The following is a 27,288-nucleotide window of genomic DNA, read 5'->3' as shown; positions in this document are numbered from 1 at the left end:
AAAAACATTCAACAGAGGTTATATACTGACGTCATTCTTTACTTTCCTACAAACAAACTGATTAGCCGACCTAGAAAAATTCTATTTCTCTCTAGTAAACAAAAAACACATATAATAAAAATTGTGGCTAATATTTCTTGGAAATGCCTATAAATCATATTTAACAGGTATTTAGTAAACTGATAAAATCCTCCTCTTAAAATGAACGTAACATGCGATCCAGTTTGGTTGCAACATATGAGTCATTCAAATTACACCGGATTTATTTAATTAAATGTAGTTTTAAACTTGTTATTTAATAAAATAGACATATTTCAATTTTAACAAAGACCAGTCATCTTCTATAAAATATGAATCATTGTTAAATCTGAGCAACAATTATTCTAAGAATAAAATTACGGGTACAAACATTATATTTTCATTTAACTTAAATGTGAGACAGAATTTATCAGATATCAATGTAAAACATTCAACTTAGAAAACAAAAACATGTTCGGGTTAATCAGTTCCAAGTTTTTACGGATCGTCGCAGTTGATGCGCTTCTGGAGAATGCTGTTAAACCAATCACGAAGTTAAGTTTAGTTAACTATTCCCTTATCAGTTTATTACTGAAGACCATAATTAAAAAAAAAACTCACCATCTCTCAACTTCTCATATATACATAGTTCTAACTTTATTTTTCCCACTACTACTACTAATCACACATACCAATAAGTCAAGGTTAGGATAATTTAATTACCTGTGTTTACAACTACATAAATAATATTGGTAATAATTCTTCATAAAGTATTTTCTAATTAGAAACAACCAAACAGTAATCAATAGTTCAAAACAAAATCCATAAAAAAAGTCTTTTCCAAAGACATCAATTAAAGCCTGTTTGGGATTTTAACTCCAAACTTTCCAAATAAAAAGACAGGTATACTAATACTATATCACAGATGTGGTGGAGTGATATAATACTATGCTTTATCTTGTCAATTGCAAGTATACTTTCATATATACAAAAAATTGTCTTAAAATTTTGAGCCTTTCCCACAGAGAAACTTCTTTTCTCTATGGTCAATTCACCTTTCCAGAGGAATTTCTACTTAATTGCCAAGCTGAGATGCATTTAATTGATTAGCATGATTTTTATGACAATTATACAAGATGTAGGAAAGTAATGACAGAACTACTTTAAATTAGATAATAATGTTAGCAGCCTTATCCATGTTTATACATCTGCACCGAAGTTAAGTAACATTGGAAAAGTACGGTTATGGATAACAATGTTTCATTTATGTACTACAGAAAACTGACCAAATCTAAACTACCTAAGCCTATAAAAACTGAGAAAATGCAATGGATAAAAAAAATTGTAGTAGTAAATTTTCAAAAGAGCTTGTTTGCAGACATCTTAAGTTCTTAAAAAGTACATTTTATTAAATATATTCATAAGGTGTCTCAAACACCTTGGCTTAAATTTTAGATGTAGAAAGGCTGATAGGAGGATAGTATTTTTGGTGTTTAAATAATCAGTCAAATAGTGATCCTAGTGCATAGTCTAATTAAGTTGGATATAGGAATAGTTTCCTGTAAAACCTTCGATATTACAGCAAGGTGTAGGGATTCGTTTCCATGAATCTTAATTTGATAGTTGAGGTACATAAGTTATGGTAAGTGGTCATAGTTGGAAGAGGCCATACAAAGGTGATAGTGGGTTATTAAATACACTGATGGAAATGTTTGCTGAGGAATTTGCATCGTGGCGTCCTGATACTTTCTTTTTCCTGTTTAGCCTCCGGTACCTACCGTTTAGATAATTCTTCAGAGGATGAAGCATCGTGGCGTCCTAACAGAGGCCAAACTAATGACTGTGTTGTTATCAAGTTTAGAGGGTCTAAAAGATGACCACCAGTAAAGCCCATCATGACTAACAACAGAGGGAGTAGTGTGGCAACCAGGATTTTCAGAAGTATGAATTAAAATAATAACTATTATTGTTTTCCTTAACGGGATGAACAGAAAAGTAGATAGATGAATGATTGAAAGGGATTAAAAAAATCTATTTTGATCAGTAATTTAATTTTAATCATTTTATAAAACCCATATCATAAACATTGCTTTTACAGCCATCTTTATTGAATGGTGGTTGATATTTTACAAATACATCAAAAGGATCATATATTAATGCATTTAAATATTAAGAAATAAACAATTATGAATTCAACATCCCAACCCCATTGTGACGTTTCAGGTTGCCGCTCCCCCCCCCCCCCCCTTGTAACTTGATATGATGGCCTTTAACGGGAATATATGAATTCAACAAATATAATTCAAATATAATGCAATTCTCAACCACCTCAAAATCATATCCATATAACTAATTCAAAACCCACCACCAATAACATTAGCCAGTTGAAAATAGCAGCATCATTCTATGTCAACAATTTCATAAAACTTTCCTCGCTGTGCCAAGAAAAAAATCATGTTTTTTTGTTTTTGCTAGAATTATTCAATAATTAAAAAAATAAATGGCAACAGTGAAAAATTATTTATCAGAATAAACTGAAATGTTCAAGTTGGCAACCCTGACAGATAATACCAACTATTCAAAAAGAATTTCCATTATTAACCTGTTTTATTTCAAAATTTCAGTTTATCTTGAAATGTGTTGTGTGGAAAAATAGTGCACTATGATGAGATTTCTATATTCTAAAAAAGTGTAAAACCAACCAAAATAATGTTAAAACAGTACGCTAAAAGGTGTATTAAAGTGAACAATTCTTTACCACTGGAATAAAAACGCTCAGAGAAAGATGGTAGAAGTGCCCACATCTAGCTGGGGAAAAGTTATTTGGAAAAGCAGCATTATTGAATAAATAATTATTTTGCTGTTTAATTACTGAATGATATTTTTATTTTATGGTGCATTACTATAAATAAAGTTTTTTTATTAATTAATCATTAAATACACTTAAATAGGATCAAAATGTTTTAAAATTATAAACTTACCTCCATGAGAAAATTATTACAAACATCTTTACTTAATATGAGTAGAAAGTAAAGTAGGTTAGCAACATCGTCATTATAAATTAATTTAATGAAATAGGTAAACTATTCAATGATTTAGGGATTTGACAGTAAATCTGTAGTTACTACAAAAATTAGTTGCAAACAAATAAATACTAAAGTATAAATCCATGGAGAATACCATGTTGGCTGTACTTTAAAATTAACCTTATTTCAGTTGACAAATATCAATAATACATTTAATCAGGCACCACTTGTAAAACTAAAGTTAGGGCGGAAACATGCCTGTTTGACCACGTTATTATCAACACAAGGTAGCACACTTATACCTTTTTCCTGTTGTACAGTAAATTTATTTTTACTCCCTCTATTCAGTTACAATTTTTTTAAATAAAATTATAAGATACGCAATATAATTGGGATACATGCCTAGAAATTGATTCCAACCTGACTGAATTTATACAGCGACAACAATAATATTCTGATTATTTTAATAAAATAATATACAATATTTAGCATTCCAGACCTCCTCACTAAATTTTTATTCATCAGAATTTATAGTTAAGAAATACAATACTGCAAATGAAATGCCTTAATTAAATTAATCAAATAAAAAGTAAAACATTAAAATACAAGATTCTAAATGGTTAAAATAAAAACTTGAGATAAATGCAATTACAAATTAATGAGTATTAAGCTAAATATCATATATTACTTTTGTCAAAACGACCTACATTATTAGTGTTGCTGCTGTATAAATTCATTCAAGTTAGAATCAATAATCTCTAGGCATGCATCCCATTACGTTGCCCTTCTTATAATTTTATTAAAAAAGTTGTGACTGAAGAATGGGAGTAAAAATATTACGGTACAGCAGAAAAAATAGCATAGGTGTTACCTTGTGTTGGCAATTACATAGTCAAACAGGCAGGTTTCCACTCTAACTAGTTTTACAAATGATGCCCAATAGACATGCAAAAAGAGTTACATTCCACATTAAAGGATTCTTCCCCTTTGTTTTCAGTGGTAAAAAAAGAGTACTGCTGAATTTAAATGTGGTCTTAAATCCATTATGATGAATGCTCAGGACACTCAAAACAGACTGCTGAAATCGTAAAAAAATTCAGTGCTGTATTAAGTGATTGCTAATTTAAAGTATGAGAGCTTGTTGACATTGCAAAAATTTCAATAACCATGTCCATTACATTTTAAATGATATTTTGGATATAAAAAAACTTTCTGCTAGACAGGTGCTGTGTTTGTTAACAGTCGATCAAAGATGCATTTGACTGATCATTTCCAAAGAGTTTAGGCTTAAACATTATTCTGCTGAGTTTCTTCAATGTTTTAAGTAGACGAAACAACATGATTCACCGTTACATACGAGAGACCAATCAGCAGATAGGAGCAAGTAACAGCACGCCAAACAAAATGAAAATGGTTCCACCTGCAGGAAATGCCATGGCTACAGTATTTTTGTGATTCTTGTAGTATGGTGCTCATAGATTACCTGGAAAAAATCAGGGCATCACTGGGGAGTATTACACTTCACTATTGGCTAAATGTTCACATCTGGTCAAAAATGAACTGCTCTGATCATGATAATGCACCTGCACACACATCTCAGGTTACTGCTGCAAAACTCCATGATTTGCACTTCGTAATTCTTCCCCTTGTGCCATACTTGGCTCCCAGCGTTACTTCCTCTTGCCAAACCTGAAAAATGGCTTGTTGGACAAAGATTCACTTCAAATTATGAGGTCAAAGCTGAAACAACCAGTTATTTTGCAGTTAGGCAAATTGCATAATACTGAAAATATTAAGAGGTTGAAAAGTCATTGGTCCAAATGTATTGAATCGCTAAGTGCTAAGTTATTATAAAAAATGTTTAAAATCTTGTGCTTTCTTTGTCAGGCCAATAACTTTACAAACACCCCTTTTAAACAGTTTAAAGCTTGTGTTTTCTTGGAGTCAAAATTAACAAGTATAAAACAAAATACTTAATGTTAGCTAATTCTTTAATCAAAAATGCTTGCCCATTCAAACAAAATCTTAATAGAACTAGATAAAAAATTTGAGAATAAACAAAATATAAGATTTATATTTTAATTTTGAAATAAACACTTCATTAATTTTCTACAGTAATTTTTAGTCTGTAACCAGAAGTTTGAAAAAAAGAAGTTAATTACAAAAAAAGTCTTAAGAGTTGTGAACGCAACCCTATTATTTTCTTTGAAGTAAATAGTCTTTTAAAATTTTATCAATCTCTGTTTCAATTTGATACACCTCATTCATGTATAGACTTCAACTACAGCTAAAATAACAGTGTAATATAAGTGTAGTAGGAGATGGTTGATTTGGTAGAAAACAATTTATAACGGTTCATATACATATTATATTTCACACATATCGTTATGTTCTTGAATATAATTCAAATAAACTAGCATTATTTCTAGTACTGTATTAATATATAAAGTTTGAAAAAACAAATTAAGAAAATAAACTGTATCAAATGCTTTAACATGCTGAATAAAAACCACAACAATCATTTGCAGTCTGTAAATAAATTTAAAAAGCCAGCCTCCAAGGCGTGAGAGTAACATCTTGGCTTTTCATTTGGAGGTCCCAGGTTCGAATCCTGGTTAGGCATGGCATTTTCACATGCTAAAAAAATTGTCATTCATCTCATCCTTTGAAGTAATACCTAACGGTGGTCCCGGAGGCTAAAATAGGATTAAATTAAAAAATCAAAGTTAAATAATACAAAAATAGTACAATTAAAATTTATTAATTTAAAAAAATACATTTTTTTATAAATAATAATCACATTTCTTTAATAAATCAAACAGTCAATTTTTTTTTCTACATATGAATAAATAAAAGAGTCTATTATACAATATTGCTATGGATAAACATAAAAAGATTGATCTTTAAACTGATTCTTGACAACTCATTTTTCAAATTATTTCACAGTCAAATGAAATAATAAAAAACAATAAAAGGAATACAAAAAATCATTATTGATGAATCAAAATACTAAACAGGAAATGAATAATAAATGATAAATTACAAGGAAAACAAATGAATCAGCGTTAATACAATAAATAGGATGGTTTATAATAATTAAATACAAATAAGAAATGATAACAAACAATTAAGCTTCAGTAATGAAAATTAGATAAAACTAAGATCATTAGCGATAAAATATTACCACTATTTACAAAGTATTAGTAGTAGACCATACTCTTAATAATTATACTAAAATAATTTAAAGGAAATAATTTTATTTATAGAATTTCTTTCTGCATGAAGGAAAAACAGCTGATTGTTTTATGCTTCTATGCAAAAAATAGTACAAAAATATAGGTATTAGGAAATAATCCATTATTGTATGTATTACATAATAATTCATTATGTATTACATATATACATACAAACAAAATTTCAATCTGATACTATCAGTGTTTGAGGAGAATAAAAACTGCAAAAAATAGCAGTGATGTAATAAATTAATAAACAATTTTCATTTTAATAATACAGTAATGTAATAAACATTATACCACATAATTTTTATTACATTAACTTTGGTGTTAATGTAATCCACATTAAAGTATTCTTATAAAAAAAGATTAGTACTTTTATCATGCAAAAGTACTTTCATGATAAAATTGTAAGATGTCTTATCCCACTATTCTGTAGTAGGTGGTTTATATTATAAAATTAAAAATATAATTCACAATTTGTTTCAAGAATTAAAATAAAATTTAAAAAATAAAAAAAAACTATATTTTAATGGTTTTTTTGCTGTTTTGAAATTAGCCATGATTATGTTTAAAACAATATAACTGGAATAACTCAACTCCAGGTTAGGATGTCTGTTCAGATACTAAATATACAAAATGTAAATGAAGAATTTACATTTACAAGTAAAAACCTTAAAATACAATGTCTTAACCCTACCTCTTCCACATCATTTTTGAGTAGCCCCAGGGTGCATGGGATATGATGGTTTCAAATCAAAAAATAAATCATTTTAAGAAAGAAGTATTTATTTTTATTAGCATTATTTAATTTTATTAATAGATTGTCTGGAGTAAAAAAAATTAGTATTGATCACAAATAAATTAGCTGAAGTAGAATTAATTTAATCCAGTTAATTCATACTATTTATGAGGAATTGATGAATAATTTTTTTTATAATAATGATTGATAACACATAGCCATTGATAGCATGCATCATAAGTTGACCTAATTCCAAATTGATGATAAAGCAAACTGTATGGTAGCTGAAGTTACATTTACAACTCCAAACAGTATCTTATTAATTTAATCAACAGTGCATGCTTATTATTTTTTTTTTTTTTTAGGTTACATACATGCAATATTTTGCATATTTCAAGTTTTATATATTCATAAATTATACACACTATATCATTAAAAAGGTGTATTTTTTATGTTTATGTTATGATTTGCATTGATTGTCTAGCCATGATTGTACTCCCCATTATTTTTATCGTAAATTTAATTTCCACCTTCCACCTTTTTTTTTTCCATTCAACCCAGAAAATGAAGAAAAAAGGAAAATATCATGTATTTTTCTTATTACCAATTACTAAAATATTAATACAAATTTGTAATTAGTTAAAATAAGTGGTAGAAGTATTTTATTTTTCATTTTTCAATGAAATTCTTCATTTATTTTTCACATTTGACTAACTTTTAAGTAATTCAGAGCTAATAGATTTAAGTAAAAATTTTGCATATAGAAATACAGAGTGTACAAAAAATAATATCAGGATTTTAAAGTTATTTAATAATGCGTAACTTAACAAATAAAATGAAATAACTCTTACAATTTCTCCCTATAAGTGTTCAATGCAAGCACCTTACATCATGTGGCATACATCAAAACAATAGAAGAGTCCATTCCACACTTTTACCAAGATGTTTTTGGTAATGGAAGTGACAGCTGCTTCAATCCAGTGCCTCAAATCGGGCTGATCAGTACGAGTAGGGGAAGCGTGTACACAAAATCCTTTATAAAACCCCAAAGGAAAGATCATATGGAGTCAGATCAGATGACCTTGGAAGCCACCACAAACAAGTTTCATCAGGTCCATGACAACCAATCCCGTGGTTGGGCAAAATGTCATTCAACTGATTCCATACAAAGATATGCTAGTGAAGTGACCCACATCTTGTCATCAAACAAAATTGTCTGGTCTATCTTGCAGTGGAAGACACTTTATATCTTTTCCTGTTTAGCCTCCGGTAACTACCATTCAGATAATACTTCAGAGGATGAATGAGATGATATGTATGAGTGTAAATGAAGTGTAGTCTTGTACGTTCTCAGTTTGACCATTCCTGAGATGTGTGGTTAATTGAAACCCAACCACCAAAGAACACCGGTATCCACGATCCAGTATTCAAATCCGAGTAAAAATAACTGACTTTACTAGGAGTTGAATGCTGGAACTCTCGACTTCCAAATCAGCTGATTTGGGAAGACGCGTTCACCACTACACCAACCCAATGGGTTGCAGTGGAAGACACTGGCTTTAGCAAAAAAGAACAGTCTGTAAACTTGGCATCAGGATGTACAGAAAACATTTAATCTTTGGGATTCCCTTTTGCATGCTAAGAGTTCATGGAGGTTTTCTGACTCCCAGATATAAATATTATGTGCACTAATGTTTCCACTAAAATGAAATGTTGATTAATCACTAAACACAGTATGATCAAGAAAGTCGTCATCTTCATGCTGCAACATTTCAATTGCAAAGTCAGTAGGCTTCAAAGCCTGTAACATCTATAAATGGTATGGACATATAAGTAAGAGTTTCAATAAAACATTAAACATTGTGATCACTAAAATGTTAGTTCAAGCTGGCCTTCCTAATAATTATTTTAGCATTACACAGGAAAAACTCCCTTACAATCAACATTTTCTTCAGACTTTTTTATAACAAATAAATACTGCTCAAAATACACTGGGGAGGGGAATCAGGATAATTTACAATTGTATAAGTTTCATGACAATTAGATATTTTTAAATGTTTTTCCCAAATTTATTTTTATCCAGTATCATTTACAGTATTATAATAAAAGGTTTGATACTTAAAATTAAAAAATAATGCCAAACAATTACTATTAGACTGATAATGCTTTGTTTGTTTTTTCATCTGGGTTATTTTTTTTTAGGGGTTCTGGGTTCAAATCTGTACAGGTTTGGCATTTTTCATATATTACATAATCATCTCTTATCGCAAAAACATAAGAACTGAAATTTTAAATACAATGAGAATGAATACATAAATACATACAAGCAAAACAGCTTATTAAATACAATACCTTTCTTTAGCACCTAGAAAATAAAGATATGATGACGATAATAATAATAATAATAATACCATTAAAATAATTAAAAGTTTACTATTAATTTATTTATAATATAACTAAAATTTACAAAACATTTACACCACATAAGTAATCCTTTTATTATAAAAATAAGTTTTAAAAAAATAATAAATAAAAAATAAAATTATATTCTCTCATTTCACCATTTAATATTAAGAGCATTTGATGACTTTTCCACAGCATGATATGATGTGTGTAACATACTTTTCTTTTTATCACTACTTTTTCCACCTAACCATTTGTCATATAATAAATGAACAGTTTTATTATTCTCTGGTTCTTCTATGGGTAATTCATCATATAATCTTTCCAATTTACAAGTCAATTCTCTTGATGACATGTTATCTTTTGGTCGAATTTGTGCTCCTCCATTTAAACAACCTAATCATTAAACAATGAGTTTTTTAAAATGATCTATTACACTTCTATTTAATTTCAATCTAAGCAATACACTATCTACCTATACCAAACAAAAAGACTAACATTTTTTTAAGCCCTTCACTATTATCTGTTTACATCCTTTTTTTTATTGTTGCCATTAGTGTAATGAATATTATCTAAATTTTACTTATTCATCTAAATCTTACATTTTTACTTAGTTCTTCCAGTGAAATAAAAATGTCTTGGGAATAACAGTTTCTAAAGATACAATATTATTGCACTGAACTGATTCCTCAGATGGTTCATTTTAAAAAAAAATCCTACATAAGCAAAGAACAATTAAGCTACTTAAAATTGCACTATTACTAATATCTGTACCTTTTATCAGTATTTTACTATAAATTTTATTCTCACTACTATCTTCTAATGTTGCAGCAATTTCAAATCCAATTACAAACAGAAAAAATTACATGAATCAAAATTATTACACATTACACAGTACCACCAATTTATATAAAAAAAATAACACTTAATAATAATAATAATAATAATAAAAATACTGCAGTAAAACAAACATTTAGCTGTATTAATTGTATAAAATATATATAATAAATTATTACAATATATATCTATATTAAGTAACAGAAAGTAGCTGATATTAGAATAAAGAGCAATTATAAAACACTTATATTTAGTTACCAACTTTGTTGAAGGTAAGCTTCATAAAAAAAAAATGCAGGAAAAAGTTTGGGTTTTACTTCAACATAATTCTGATTGACTTATATGATATTCTACAAAGTCTCTAGATATATATTTTTTTAATCAGGGCCTACAGGCAGCTGTCCCTCATTTGTGTAGTAAATAATGAAATACATCTATTGACTAATGTGAGGAATACCTACTAAATAATGAGAATGATACAATAACTCACCTTTACATGTTTTATAATTCTATGCTTGTTTCCTTCAACGTAGTCTCTATTCACATTTACACACAGATGCAGTCTTGTTTTCCCCTGTTCAAAGATGTGGAGCAGATCAGTTTTTGTCAGCTGTTTTAATATATCTGCCATTTTCTGCTTTATCAACCGACTCAAAATGTGCTCCTTTAAGCAATTTCATTTTATGGAAAGAAAAGTCATTGGTGCCAAATCAAGTGAATGTGGAGGATGTTCCAATGTAGTAATGAATTTGTCATCCAAAAACTGCTACAAAGAAAGCTGTGTATTTGCAGGCTTATTGTTCATAAGAATGAAAACCATTTTTCAACATTTCTGATCATCTTTTTCTAAACTCTTTCTCTTAATTTTTTCAAAACTTCCTTATAATGCTGGTTCACTGTTGTATCTTTTGGAACTTTCAAAATTACACCCTTGATATCAAAAACACTTGACTAAAAAACAGCTTCTAATTCTGACTTGCTTTAATTAGCAATTATCATCATTCTTGGTGAAGAAGGTGTTTTCCTGTATATTGACGGTTGTTTTGTCGCAGAATTAAATTGGAAGATCCATATCTCATTAAAAGTGATGATTTTTTGGAACGGTTAAGGTCAACATCAAATTCCTAAAGCACCTCAATACAAAATTCCTTATATATTCTTTTTGCTCTGATGTGTGAACCCTAGGAACCACCTTCGCGCACACATTTTTCATGTTGGGAAATTCTCATACAAGTTTCCAACACAGTGTCTTTTTCAATGTTCACTGCTTCACCTATTATTCAGACACTGAATCAACAGTCTTCTTGAACAATCTGGCTAATATTTTCTAGCGTTTCTTCATTCTTGAAACAGAAGGTTATCCAGGGCAATCATCGTCTTAGCATTGATCATCACATTTTGACTTCCTTCACTGAATCTTTTCTGCCACTAACACATTTACACAAAACAGTCTTCCCTGTAAAACTCACTAAGCATTTGAAAACACATTATAGGTGTTTTGTTCAGTTCTACTAAATTTTCACACTGACACATTCTTCAATATTTAAAAACTGTGCTAACTGATTACTCACAATCAACTGAATGGTTAAGAATGCTGATGTTTATCATACAAGTTCAAATATGTCCAAAGTCTCTACCAATGAGCTTGCAATCGGTTCTCGCTTTTTCTCTAAAAGGTAGAAACACAGTCTTGTTATTTAACAGACACATCTGTAACTTGTTACATCTCTACATAATCAGACCAGGGTGTTTTTAATTAAACCAAATAACAGAGTTGTCAGGTTGCAGTATTAAGTAGCTGATATTACAATAAAACTGGTTTGACTGAGCTTTATAGAAAGTTAGTGCTATAGTGCATATATCTACATATCTGATATGATAATAGCTTACTTCTAAGCTATTTACTTACTTCTAAAAGTTATGGAATGGGCAGAATTACCTATTATAAATGAAAAACAGTATTTTTCACATGTGATAACTTCTTATGTTGAAGATATCAAAGACACATTTTTGTAATAAAGTAATTTTCATTGAATGTAATGAGATGAATATAACTTGCAGTTCATCACATTTGAGCAAAATAACAAGCATTCATTAACAAGATGCTGTCTTGTAGACCATTTAGAAGCAATAATCCTCTCAGATGTGAGGACATGCTTATGAAATTTAATACAACCTGATACAAAGATTGAATATATTTTTTTAAACTTAATTAACTGTATAATTACATTCTACTTAATAGACAAATTGTTAAAAAAAAATATAATTTTGTAAAGAAGCAAAGTTATTTTAATTTAGTTTTCTTTAAAGAACTGATGAACCATCTAATGTATGAAACAAACTAACCACAGTGAAAATATGAAATCACATCATTACTCAAAGTTTTATCTTTGGTTCTAATTTTATGGTTCCATACTTTTCAGAAAAATTGCATTTTTATATTACAACCAACAGACTCCATAGACAATAAGTAGAATATTTACACAACATAAATCTGTATTACATAGCATAAGTTAAGAGTAAAAAATAACAGTTTTTATTGTTATTTTTTGAAAAAATAAAAATATTTTATTTATACAATGCACTACTTAAAGATCATTAATTTAATTTTTTTAATTTGACTTACCTGAAGGACATGCCATAATTTCTACATAATCGTAAATACATTTTCCTCTTTTTAATTTCTGTACAAGATTTTGAATATTCCTAAAACCATTAGCAATTGCAAATCTTAAAAGAACTACATTGTCTTTTTCCAAGATAACTTCTTGAAAATCCTGATTCCTAAAAAACATAATTTTATTACTGCATTAAGTCTATTTTAATATACCATTTACAAGTATAGTATCAACTTATTAATCAGGAATATGATGTCTTACACATTCAGTTAATGCATTAAGTCTATTTTAATAAAACAAAGTATAGTATTAATTTATTAATAGGAATATGATGTCTTGGATTTTCAGTTAATCAGGACTGGTCTAAATCACATATACAGAAATTCCATAATCAAGTAAAAATGTAAAATGGTATTAAAATCCAGAAGGTGCTATAAATTTAACTTCAACAAAAACTTTCATTTCAGCATATGCCATAACACATTGGCAAAGACTGAATAATGAATAAGTGAAAATTTTTGGCAAGCTGCTCTAAATTAACCCTTTAACCCATTAATTATGTTAATGATTAATAACCCCCTAACTGCATGGATTATTTTGTTAATCAATCATGCTCTTTTAACTAACTGTATATTTCACTTTATATTCATGATACCAGTATAAAAATTATATAATAAAATTATAATATAATTTATAAAAAAACCATATATAAATTAAAGAAATTGAACTTCTTACCTTTAAAAATGTATCTAATACTGTTAAAATTCACTAATAGTCCAAGATCACATATAAATTCCTCAATATTACTAGAATAATTTTCCATACCCTCCCAAACAAAATTATCATCATTGACACTTACCAGTACATGAATTGCATTTCCAGAACCTAAATTTGTAAGTATATAATCAGATTCATCCTCACTATCCATATTGAACTGAATAAAATCTAAATGTTCAACATAAGATCGTTTCAGAAATAAAAGATGCTAGGTCATCCAACAATTGTTCTATTTCAGCATCGTTCAAATGTTAGCTTATACTTGTACTTGACATGGTTTAAATTAATCTCATAAGCTTTTCTAATAATGAAATGCAATGTAATAAATAACTATTTTATAACCTTAAATTATTAACTAAAACAAGAAAACAATTCACACATTATGCAAACACCTGTGTAAAAACTAAAACAAAACTAAGCATTATTGCCACATTTTTCTTCAGAAAAAACTAAATAAAAATAAAAATATACAACACAAACTTTGCAAATCAGTAGAAAATCACTAAAATGTTCATATATGAAAACATAACCAAAAAACTACAAACCAAATGTGTATGAAAGTCAAACTACGGAATAGATGATCAGGTGAAACACAGAAAGAATATGAAACATTTTGTTCCTTTCAGATTAATTGATTATTATTCATTGTATAATAGTAATTATAAAGAAAAAAACATTTTAAGACCATACTACATTTAGTTTACTAAAGACCTTTTAGTACAAATTGCAGTTGCTAGAGTGTAGAATCTGACGACATGACTGAATGCGTAATATTACAGCAAAACGCATTAAAGGGTTAAAAATCATATTAATCAGGAATATAAAATAATACATTTTATTTTATACATCAACTACATACTCCAATAGACAAACTATAATGAATCTATAGAGTGTCCCATTTGAAATGCTCATTTTTATTTAACTTATCAACCAAAATATTTCACATATCGACATGAAACAAAAATTAGATTAAATAAAGCCTGTCTTACAAGGTTATAACAAAAAATCACATTACATCACATCACTTCCAAATGTGCCCCACCAGTCACACAAAGAATATCCAGCCGAGAGATGATTTCTTACGATGTTCGTTGAAGCATTTCTGATGCGACATTGAAATGGCATTCCAATACTCTCAAGCAGCTCCTGAATGTTTGATACTTTTGTCACATATACCCTGTCTTTGATATAACTCCAGAAGAAGTCTAGAGGGGTTATGTCTGGCGATCTGGGTGACCAGGGAATTGAACCACCTTTTCCAACCACCAGGAATCTTGGCACGCTGGAGCAGTTTGTGTTTCCATAAATTGAGCACAGGTATCCTAATATCCTCTTTTAGTAAGATGGGGCTCCCCACACACAGGCTCCTTGATGTAAGGGAAAGGCTGGATGAGACGTTTCCTGGTAGGTAGATTGGATGAGGTGGTTCAATCCCTTACCACCCATATCACTTTATATTCATGCCAGTAGAAAAATTTCAATATAATAATTACATAATTTATTAAAAAAAAACAAAAAAAACATATATACATTAAAGAAACTGCACTTCTTACCTCTAAAAATTATATAAACTTGGCAAGAAATCACCTATCGGCTGGATATTCTTCATGTGACTGGTGGGGCAAATGTGTAAGTGATGTGATGTAATGTGATATTTGTTATAACTTGATAAGACAGATTTTAATTTAATTTTTGTTTCATGTTAATACATACAATATTTTGAGGGATATAGTTAAATAAAAATTGGGCATTTCAAATGGGACAGCCTGTATAATTGTAAATTAAAACTGGATATTACACATGTTAACTTCTGATTAATCTAGACTTTCACTAAACAGCCTATTTTTACCATTACTGGTAATCTTTTATCAGACTTGTAGGCATGTTCAACTTCATCATCATTTTGATTTCATGGTCTGAACAATGGTGTACATATACAGATTGTAAAAAAAATTTTAGGAAAGTGCTGAACATAACAACAGAAAACACTGCAATTTAGTGGGACAGCACATAGAAGTCTATACGTAACAAATTAATGAGGAAGAGAGTGTATGAGGAAGATATTTGCCCAGTTTTTATGTTTATAGAGATGTAGGTCTCTTCTACCCATTATGTTTTCTGTGAATGAAGTTTTTCGTACATCTGTGATTTTATAAGGCTACAAATATTTCACATAAAAATAAAAAGTGTAAACTGAAATAAACATTTAAAAAAAACACAAATGGCTTTCAAAAAATACACAAACCACTGCTTCAAAATAATACTTTTTCAGTTTTTCTAACTTCAATTTTTTGAAGCCAGTAACATATTAAGGGTTGGTTAAATTAATGATAGTTCTTCTTAATTTAGAACGAAGTTTAAAATTGTAATTTAAAGAAGAGTTGAAAAAATCATTTTCATTCAATTTTTCTTACATTATTTTTTAAAGTTTATTTTATTCTTGCGAGTATTTTTAAGGAATTGTACAACAAATAAGGTGGTAGGTATTTTTCTTAAACCTTTCTTCAAGCATTCTAAATTGAAAACCTAATTAATTTCATAAAAAAATAAACTTTTCAGCTCAAAAATATTGACATACACTGTCAATAATTTCTTTTCTTTTAAATCATCACATTCTCAATTTAATGTACATAACCGAGTAAATCATTTTATACTAATTTGAATAGCAGGTCATTGTGGAGTTTCAATTGTACAAATAACCAACCCTCCCAAATATCTATATTACAACTTATTAGCATTATTAGATTGGTCACCTTGATGACTACTGTTACATTATCTATCCCAGTCTTTCTTGAGCCAGTGATACAAGTAAAACATTTGAGTTACAAAGTTTACTAGAAGTAAATTGACTTATATTAAGTCACCAACAACCGTAATGGTTATAGGTCTTTACAATAAACAAACACTTCAATTAATCAACTTGCTTACCTTAAGGGACGAAATGTTAACTCAGCAGTAACATATGGAAATAACTCTTTAGCAGCAAATGAAAATATGTGATGCGCATATCCACCTGAACCAGAACCTGCATGTCTTTGTAGTGGTGGTAATGGAGGTCCACCCCAAGGCCAATCAGGCTCTTCTTCATTTTCATCAGATAAATTTTTATTTTCAGCTTGTAATAATTGTTCAAGTTCAACTGAAACCAACAATTTTTTCAAATATTTACTCAAAGCACAATAAAAGATAAATAACTACTTTAATTAATCCTTAATTAAAATCTCTAATTAAAATATAATCATGCAATATCACTTTATAATAGTACAAAATGTTAAGTTTTTTTTAACAGTTCCAAATACACTGTAACACTTAGGCTAAAGTAATTTGTACAAAATTTTTAACTTTGATAATAAATGCTGAAGGATTTTTATTTTCTATAAGTTAATAATTTTTCATGCTACACTTTAAAATAAATATTTTAACATGAATTAAACTTATATTTAGTGGGTTTTTGCTTGTTCAAGCCTTACTCCTACCAAATGGCCCAATTTGGATTTTTTCTTTTTACAATTCTTATGATTGTCTCATTGAATTTCTTTCCAAATAACTTAAATGGAAGATATTTTAAATAAAAAAAATGATACTACTGCATACATAATGTGAGGATATTTTTCATATTTTGTTGTCATATTACAGTTATAGCATAATGATAAATACTGTATTATATAACTTTGATATTCAAATATTTAATGCAATAATTCAAGAAAATTAGTAGAAAAACATAAGGTAAAGATATAATCCATATTTACCTTTTCATAAGAAAACCTTAGTTCATTCTTGGTAATACAAAATACAATTACAAAATAAATAAACTATTAGAATAAAATACATAAAACTCTGTATCTATTAAATAAAAAAATAAGCAAAATAAAATAAAGTTACCATAATAAAAGCTGACAAAATTAATGGGCACATTATTATGTTCTAGGGTCATTTTCAAAAATTCTTGGCCTGACACAGTGATGGTGCAAGTGTGACCGAATAACTATGATATTTGTCTAGTATGATTCCTTAGTATGGATTGCTGTGAAGTTCCAGATGCATGCGTTCAGTTGCTTTTTGTGGCAATCAAGTTTTGACATTTTCAGAAAAATAGATAAAACTGAAGTTCAAGCTGTCATAAAGTACTTTGCTTTAAAGGTATTAACATACAAAAAGAATTACATTCCACTTTAAATGATTCTTCCCCTTAATTTTCAAAAGTAAAAAAGAGGGACTGCAGAACTTAAAAGAGGTTATACACTCATTCAAGATGATGAATGCTTGGGACACACAAAAACCTTTATGACCAAAGCAACTAAATAAGAAAAACACTCTGGCAATCATTTAGAGTCCAAAAAAATAAGCAAAAAGGTTTACTACGGAAAAAAAATTTCAACATGTTCAAAGAATTCTGCAAAATAAATAATACTACTATTATTTATAGTACAAAAATATAATGCAGCTACTCTTAATATACTGTCTTGTAAAAAATGATTCTGATCAAAAGCTGAAGTTTTCCAAAATGTTAATGAATAAAATCAAACAAGAAGATCCTAACCAATTTTTTTTCTATGATGAAGCAACCTTTAAACTATGCAATCAGGTAAACAGGTACAATTGTACTTTCTGGTATCAAGAATATTTGTCTTGAAACTCAGTTCAATCAGCCTGGTGTAACAATTGGAGACTGAATTTTATGACCAAGGAGATATCATGTTAAAAAAATAAGAGGAGAGAAGTATCTACAAATCTGCCTGAAAGCTACAAATGAATTTAAACAATTTTGAAAAAATTTGTAGTTTTATTATAACATTTGCCACACTACACTACCGCAATATACAGCTATGATTATAGTCTTTGATAGTGAAAGCATTTTGGAAAAGTGAGTTCCATAAAAATGCACTCAACCATACTTCTCACGATTATGGGATTCTTCTTACAGGGTAATAAAAGATAAATTATATGCAATGGAATCAACCATACTTGAGAAACTGAAAGAAGCAATTAACAATTTGCTTTCAAGGAAATTAATTTAGATCATAACTATGTAACAATGTTTGGTTAATGATCAGAAAATAACAAAACTATTAATTAAGGTAAATCCTATGATAGCCTATTTGTGTGCCATGTGAAGTATTTTTTAAGTGTTTTTTAACATCATACATATAAAAAATAAACAGATAAACTCATAAAAATAAAATGATTACTTACTTGATGTAATTACACAATCCACATCTTTTGAATTTGTGCCAGGATTATAAAAATCTTCTCTAGACGCTTCTAATTTTTTATCATAACAAGGCATAACAGTAATATGGTAAACAGATTGTGGCAAACGTGACATTTCTTCAGTTAAATAACTTTTAACCATAGAACCTATTACTTGTTGTGGTGATTTAGTTGTACTAATATATGGTAAGATATATGAGCCATGTGTTTTCTCTGCGTAACAAACCCAACCTAGGAAAAAAATTCCAAGAAAGTAATTTTCTTACTCAAGAAAATAATTAAGTATTAACAAACAACAAGCCAATTTTTTATCTTGTAATAAATTTTAAGAAAAATAAATACTTTCAATGTAAATTATTGGCTCTGAAGTAAAAAAAATGTAATACAATAAGTAAAAAATATAACAAAACTTAGTCCTCAATATGTCTGTAACCTGTTCAAAAAGCAATTTCATTTGGACCAAAGGAATTTTATACTTATTTGTATACAAATGGCCTATCTAAATCAGGAAGTTCCCTTCAGTAAAAACTTAACTCGTCAAAAAATTAACCCACACAATAAAGAAAAGAAATCTTGATAAAAAATATCCAGAGGGAATATAATTTTTTCACAAGGGAATACTTTTTCACAAGTTTCAGAGTTGTATACAGATAAAATGTTAAAAGTTTTGGATAAAGTAGAACCAGATCCTCAGAAAAGGACCTTTTCCAGATTCATTAAATAAAGACAATTAAAAGAAACATACATAAGCAAATCCCAAATAATGATACAAACTCAAACCTTAAACAGTAATTACATTTAATTACCCATCTATTTATGTAATGAGTATGCTAAAACTGGTTGATTTGGCACTCCTTTTATAAAGATCAATTTAACTGCACAGATTATAGGTGGTAACCCATCCACAATGTTACTGAAAAAAATCAAGCATAAGAGTCTCATTTTCTGTAATTGGGTAAACAGTAGTGGCATACACAGGTATTCATCCATTAAAATAAAATACAATACCATTTAGCTTTTATATGTATCAAATTAATCAACCAATCAGGAACATTTCAGTTAATTCTTCTATTATCTTTCCTCAATAAAAAATTACAATGTTATAATGCACTAACATTAATCACTAAGAGGCAGGATAGTTTATTTACTTTTAATAACGTCAGGAATTTAAGAAATATACATACAATTAATTAACGAGACAAAAGAACCATTTTCAACAGAATTAGTTCATCAAAATTTATTTTTATAGCGCCTGTAATAAATCTTTCTAACATATCTATGTCAGAAAATAAAGGATTAACAGAAGGACATTAAATACAACTGGTAATCATTCTTATGAAAATAAGATTTTAAAAATGTTGAGGAAGAGTTTAATAGAATCTACTGCAACATAGTTGAAAAATAAATGTATGTAAAGGAAATAACATATTTGCACCATTAGCTAAATAAAAGGATTTTATTCTTGTATGTATTAAAATTATTTTGAAAATGTTGGGATATTGAAAAATTATATATCATAGCTTGTCAATAAATAATTTTAACACGCAATACCTCTGAACTCAGGTGCAAGTAAAGTAAAGTAAAGAATAAATAAAAGTTTATTAATCATGTAAGATTAACAAATTATAAATTAACCATACATTTTAATTAACATAATGATTAAAGTGTGAATTGAAGTAGCTACATCACTCTACTGATATAATGGGCCTGAGTAACGGATTCCTACCAATTAAGAAGAAAGTAGTAGAAAATATAATAATGGGAGGAATCCAGAAAGAGGCTAAAAGGAACCCTTCAGTAAAGGTAACAGGTCCGTTTAACAATCATCTTTTGTAATACTGCCCACTGACACACTAAACACATGTCATTCTGTGAGAAGAGTTACCGGACCAAGGTTTGGAATTTCAGGGGAAAATGTGAGAGCGAACGATCATTCTCACGCTTCGAGTTGGGTTCGGTCCAGCAGGTAAAGAGAATAGGAGTATAAACATTATGGGGAAGACCAGTTAAAAATCAGTTCTGCAAATCAGTCTAAGTGAGACATTATGATGTCAGTCTGGGAGATAATAGTCAGCAAGAGTATTCTGCGAGGAGGTCAATGAAGGAGTGAATTTCTAGTTTAGGTTCGACACAATAACGATGATGTTACAAGTAATTCCAGACTGGACAATACATAAAAACAAGAAACGGTTCGGTGAGTACACTACAAGGGAAAGAGATAATGTACTAAATTTCATTATAAATTGCTATGGTAGTTTTATTTGTGAATAGCAAAGGTTTTGCAGTGAAAGGACTTTATACTGGTCTTATCTATTGTACTATTGTTGTTAAGACTAGCAGTCATGTTAATGTCTTTTGTCAATGTGACTGAATTTTGGTTTTCAATATTAATCTACCTGTGAATAAATCCTGACGATTACTTTAAATTCTGTTTTGTATGTAATCACTGTTTATTATTATTATTAACATTTACTATTATTATTATTATTGTGTTGGTTAAGATTACTATGAATAATATTTGTTTATTATTGACACTTACTATTATTATTGTTTGGTGTTGTTATTAATATTATTCCAATTATTATTGTGGTTGTGGTTGTGATTACTATTTTTATCATTTGTTTTATTATTGTCGTTTACTATTATAATTCTTATTGTCGTCATTATTATTATTGCTGATTTGTCTTGTTTTACTTATATTTTTAAACCAATAAATTGTAATCATATAAACATCTTCAATTGGCAACTTCTCAATATCATTATCGAGCCGCAAACACGCGAAAATCTATATATACATTAACTTAGAAAAACAATTCTTTTGTTATTGTATTTGTCCATATTTCCCTCTGTACTAATATCTCAAAGGCAAACGTCTAAAAACTGTTTACCACCAAGAGTTCAGAATTCGATACTGCTTCTTACCTTATACTTATAATTTTTTTTCTAATAATGCTTTTGAGGTTTTCTCTCATCTTCAGTTAAACTTTTTCTTATAAATTACACATTAAATTCAAACCATTAAACTTGTAACATATAAAAATATGTAATCATAAATAATTAAAAAATTAAACATTTTTTAGAAGTATATATATATATATATATATAAAGTATGAATCTGTAGTTTACCATCCTAGCAGTATCTAATAATAATACATAAAGTAATTATACTTCAATATAAGAATGGTCTGAAAAGTTCTCAGCCTCGTCCATAGATAGCAGCACTAGTTGCATGATTTTTTTCCCCGCATGTTGGTTCAACACAACTATTAGAAGGCATCATGTGAAACTGAAAGTTATTCCTTCCAGCAGTTGGCTACAGGCAGCTGTCTGAATCAGTTTCAGAGCATGTGTTGTTGGAAATGGAGAAAATTGAGTATCATGCAGTGATAAAATTCTTTGTAAAAGAAGGTTTGACACTGACCAAAATTCATTCGAGAATTGTAAATGTGTATGGTGACTCTTCTCCTTCAATTTCCATAGTGAAGAAACAGGCAGCAGTGTTTAAACATGGCAGTGAAAGCATCCAAGATTGGTCCACATGAAGAACATCCTTAAAGTGCAACCACACCGCAAATCATCGAAAAAGTGCATGACATGATTTTGGAAGATTGGTGTACAAACAGGCATGAAATTGCTAAGACTCTAGGAATTTCAAAAGAATGCATTGTTACATTTTGCATGAAGAACTGCACATGAAAAACCTTTGCAAAAGATGGGTGTTGCGCATGCTCACGCAGATCAAAGATGCATTTGTACAACACTTTCTGAATAGTGCTTGGCGCATTTTACAAAAAACCAAAAGGGATTTTCTGTGTCGATATGTGACGATGGAAGAAATATGGATTCACCATTAAATACCAGAATCAAAATAACAATCCATGCAATGGGCAGACGCTGGTTCTTCAAGTCCAAAGGCGAAGACAGTGCCATCGGCAAGAAAGATCATGGCGTCAGTTTTTTGGGATACAAATGGGAATTCTGTTAACAGACTATCTTAAAAAATAAAACAGTAACTGATGAATACTATTCTAACCTTCTAATGAAACTGGATGGAAAAATTCATGAAATCAGACCCAGCTTGCAAAAGAAAAACATCATCTTCTATCAGGACAATGCACCTGCTCACAAAAATGTCTTGGTGATGGGGAAAATTGAGAGATTTCCACTATTTCCCAGATTTGGCTACCTTAGACTTCCATCTCTTCCCAAAACACAAAAGTTTTCCTTGCTATCAGCATTTTTCTTCCAATCAAGAAGTTACTGCAGTTGTTGAAGGGTATACTTTGGTCTCCTTTGATGCGGACAAAGTTATGTTCAGTTTGAGTCTCATTATCTGTGTTTTGAGCTGCAGTTGCGTGTGTACCTTCTGCAGTTCCTGGCGATTGAATTGAGTGCTTTATCAACAGTGGCTTCTAATATAGACTCATCATTCTCCATTCCATGTAGTGTTCGGTGGAAAATTTGTTCGGGCACCTGCCTCAGCGTGGCGATAAGGTGGAAACGACTCTTGGTCGTAAGTCCCCGTTACAAGTAAAGGGTTCACCCTTAGTCCTATTCATGTTCTTTTAAGAACAAGGACAGCAATCTGTGGTTAGTGCTATGCTTCTTAGTACGGTATTTAGCTTATCCAATAGTGGTGAAGAGGTGCATAGTGTTACAGGAGAATATTAAGGCCTCTGGCTGCCCGTCTCGCTGCAGGCAGTTGTCACATTCATGGGCTTGCCCAACTTAGTGCAACAGGAAGACAGCGAGAATCTTGTTTAGTATGGTAGGTTAGGGAACCTTCGGTCATGGAAGGTTTCCAGGAGGTCTGCAAGTCCAGGCAGAAGCACAAGCCGGAGCCTGTGCCATCTACCAGATGAGTCAAGCACGATGGACACAGGTGCACCCGCCCAGGTAAAAACACTTTTGGCTGTGAAGGAGTTTTGGAGGGCGAAGGACAGACCAGGCAGTTCTGTCCCGCTGGCCAAGGTAGTCCAGGAGGACCTGGACTACCTCATAGAGTTTCTTTCCCTTCCTGGTGGCGGCAGCGTTGGGACGAAAAAGACAATACTTCCAAAGCTGTTGAAGATAAAGGAGGTGGTGGCAGCGTTAGTAGATGGCTTCGAATCCTTGGCTTCTAAGCCCAAGGAAGTCAAGGTGGTTCCTAAAGTAGTGAAGGCCCCAGTGCAGCCCAGGCGCTACACTGATGTCTTGAAGAATAAGCAGGACGCCAGCAAGGTGGCTAAGAAGCCAGAGGTCCTTTTTGTAAACAGAGCGGAGGGCTCGAAGACCATGAGCCAGGAGCTCAAACGGGTCTTTCAGGTTGCCCTTTGCGGTAACCAGAAGGACCTTCGTATTAGGAATATCAAGGAGACCAGCAAAGGGCTGGTAGTGGTTGCCGACAACAAAGAGACTGTCTGAGTAATCACAAAATCTCCGGCTGTGAAGAAGCTTGAGGTCAAGGTTGACCACAAGCCTTTGAGAAGGCCCCAGGTCATAATTTATGACATTGAGCGGAGTCTGTCTGATGAGGAGGTTGTCTCTCCTTTGAGAGCAAAACACCGGCTTGGATGAGGGTTTGTTAAGGACCAGTATAGGTTAGTTTTCAAGACAGGTTAGTGTGATGCCCATGGTATGACGGAGTTTTTGAATTGGGTGCTGGTCTCCACTAAAAATTCGTGTCAGAGGGACGAATCTTTTTGGATTTCACATCCTGTCGCGTTAAGGAGTACCTTGATGTGCAGAGGTGCTTTAAGTGTTGTAGGTTTGGCCACAGGGCCAAACCTACAACACTTACAGAACTTAAGAACAATACTTACAGAACTTAAGTTCTGTAAGTATCGTCAGTCTGTGCACATTGTGGTGAGGGTCACAAGCGTGAGGACTGTCCGCAGAAAAAAAGAGGCTCCAACTTGTGTTAACTGTAAAAGGTTGTGCAAAAGTCATAGGCACTCGGTGAATAGCAAGGAGTGTGATTGTTACTTCAGAGCAGTTAAGATGTATTTTAACTCTCTCGATGGTTAGGTTCGGTCAACTTAATGCCCGGGAGCCTATGCAGTCCAAGTAGAGTTAGGTGAGGTTGTTGAGAAACGGAGCCTCGATGTTCTCCTTCTACAGCACCAGTATGTGGTTAAGGATGATCTGCCAGGTTTTTCAGGCTGGAGAAAGTTTTGCGTTGGTGATAGTAAATCCGCAGTGCTGTGCAGGAAGTCCATAGATAGTCTCCATACGGCAGGTCTCTGACACGCATCATGTCGTTGTTAAGCTTGCTGTGAATGGTTTGGACCTGGTTGTTGTTAGTTCGTACTTTCAGTACAGAGATCCCACTGAACAGCTTTTGGAAAGATGGGATAGAATTGTTAGGCTGGTAGCAGGTCGTCCTATTCTTATAGTAGTTGATGTAAACGCCAAATCGCTTCTTTGGCACAGTGAGATCACACACGATGAATTGATCTAAGATTTCATTGCACAGCATCAGTTTGATGTTTTCAATGTAGCCGGCGAGTTGACTACCTTCACCGGTGGTTGGTTTGTGGAGGGCCTTCCAAAGTACCAACATTGATGTTACCATTGGTAAGGATATCCCTGGTAGGATTCTGAATTGGTTAGTAGTCGATGACTGCAAAAGCAATCACCAACTAATAGTTTTTGATTGGGTAGGTGGGCTACGCAATGTCTTTAGGGCGGACGTTTCTGTTCAGCTCGGACGCTTCCTGCACAGGCGGGCAGATTGGCCCAAGTTTTCTAACATTCTTGGGGCCAGGATGCAAGTTTTCACTCGAAGTCTGGACAAGGTCCCATTAGATGACCTGGCAGAGGATTTTGTTTCTGTGGTAGTAGAAGCCGCTGAACACTCTATCCCAAGAAGTACGAGTCAAGAGCGGGTTGTTGGATGGTGGACTCGGGAATTGACTGCAATGAAGCAGACTGTGGGCTGACTCAGGAGGGCCACACAGCGTGCGGATGATCCTGATCAGCATGCAGTCTTGATAGCGGATTATCATCGGAAGAGGACCGACTATTTTCACAAGATTAGGTCTTCTAAACATGATTCCTGGCGCTCTTTTGTGCACGAGCAAGGGAATAAGGATCCATGGGGTGTTGTCTACCAATTTCTTGGTCACAAGCAGAAAAAAAAAAACATTTTTCTCTTGGCTCTCTCGACCTAGGATGGTGTTGTTATAGATAAAGATCGTGTCCTCACTCATCTGATGGACAATCTACATCCAGATGATACCAAGGTTGGTGAGACCTCATATCATCAACATGTCCAAAGGGAAGTTGCAGGTTTTTGCACTGAAATTATGTCTTTAGAAATTAAAGTCCATGAAGTAATTTACAGCCTAGCTAGGAATAAAACCCCCAGATATGACAGTATCGCGGTGGAGCTCCTTGTTCGCTCATTGCTTATTATTGTTGGTGATTGACTAGGGTTTTCAATAGGTTGCTTTTTGCTGGCCATTTCCCATCATGCTGGAAACATGGTGTGTTGAAACTGATCTTCAAAGGTGGTGACAAGGATCCCACTGTAAGTTACTCTTACCATCCTCTGATGCTCTTGCCTGTAGTAGGTAAGGTTTTCGAGAAGGTCTTGTACCTCCGCATTAACAGTAGGTTAACTTCTACCCATATGCAGGTGGACGACCAGTATGGTTTCCACCCCAGTAAAGGCACAGAGGATGCGATTCTTAGGGTTATGGATTTGGCTTTAGCCAGCAAGTGAAAGTATGTACTCTGTGTCTTTTTCAACACCTTGTGGTGGCCCTCAGCCCTGTTTCAACTGCAGCAGCGTGGTTGTATGCTAAATGAAATTAGAACTCTCACAAGCTACTTCAGTGACAACTGTCATACTTCGTGATGGCTGTTCAGAGGTAGGAAAGAACCTGTCTAAAGGTTGTCCACAGGGCAATGTTCTAGGTCCACTTGTTTGGGTCGCTGAGGTCAACTCTCTCATGCGATTGCGAATGCCCAGTGGTTGTCGCATCGTGGCTTATGCCAACGATGGGATGCTGCTGGTTGAGGGCAATTCAGATGCTGAGATAGAGCTCAGAGCGACACAAGCATGTAAGGTACTAAGGTTGTGGAGTCTTCAGCATAAGATGGTTTTCAGTATGGAGAAAACCACTATGATGTTATTGAAGGGCCGCCTAGCCACAACCCGTCACCTGCGGGATGTGATGGACAGTCTTACAATTAGGTATGTTACCATTCAGAAGTATCTGGATGTCATCCTTGATGAGAGGCTTCTCTTCAAGGAGCACCTCCAGTTTGTAGTGAAGAAGGCCACTGATGCTTTCTTCGGTGTCCATACAGTCATCCATCACAATTGGGGGTTGAATTACCATACTATGCGTATTCTTTACAAAGGTGTCTGTGAGGCCATAATGTTGTACACTGCACCCGTCTGGGCTCATCGTTTACAATTCCAAAGTTATAGAGAC

At 31.7% G+C, this 27,288-nt stretch overlaps 1 protein-coding gene across 3 annotated transcripts in view; it reads right to left on the bottom strand.

Annotated features, from left to right (window-relative positions):
- Positions 1-5,473: 5,473 nt before the first annotated feature.
- LOC142323819 (putative cytosolic Fe-S cluster assembly factor AGAP009023) overlaps positions 5,474-27,288 on the bottom strand; it is a 35,505-nt gene continuing 13,690 nt past the window's right edge. For 2 of the 3 annotated variants that reach the window (XM_075364068.1, XM_075364070.1), the window contains exons 6-9: positions 18,848-19,096; positions 16,583-16,793; positions 12,886-13,043; positions 5,771-9,818 (exon numbers count right to left, since the gene is read on the bottom strand). In XM_075364068.1, the coding sequence (XP_075220183.1) occupies positions 9,577-9,818; positions 12,886-13,043; positions 16,583-16,793; positions 18,848-19,096 (860 nt within the window). In that variant the 3' untranslated portion in view covers positions 5,771-9,576. Of the gene's footprint in view, positions 5,741-5,770; positions 9,819-12,885; positions 13,044-16,582; positions 16,794-18,847; positions 19,097-27,288 lie in introns of those variants that run through there. The other variant, XM_075364069.1, reaches the window with a different exon arrangement.

Source organism: Lycorma delicatula, chromosome 4, assembly GCF_047948215.1.
Source record: "Lycorma delicatula isolate Av1 chromosome 4, ASM4794821v1, whole genome shotgun sequence".
Classification (NCBI taxonomy): Eukaryota; Metazoa; Arthropoda; class Insecta; order Hemiptera; family Fulgoridae; genus Lycorma; species Lycorma delicatula.
This window is presented reverse-complemented; position numbering and strand designations above follow the sequence as displayed.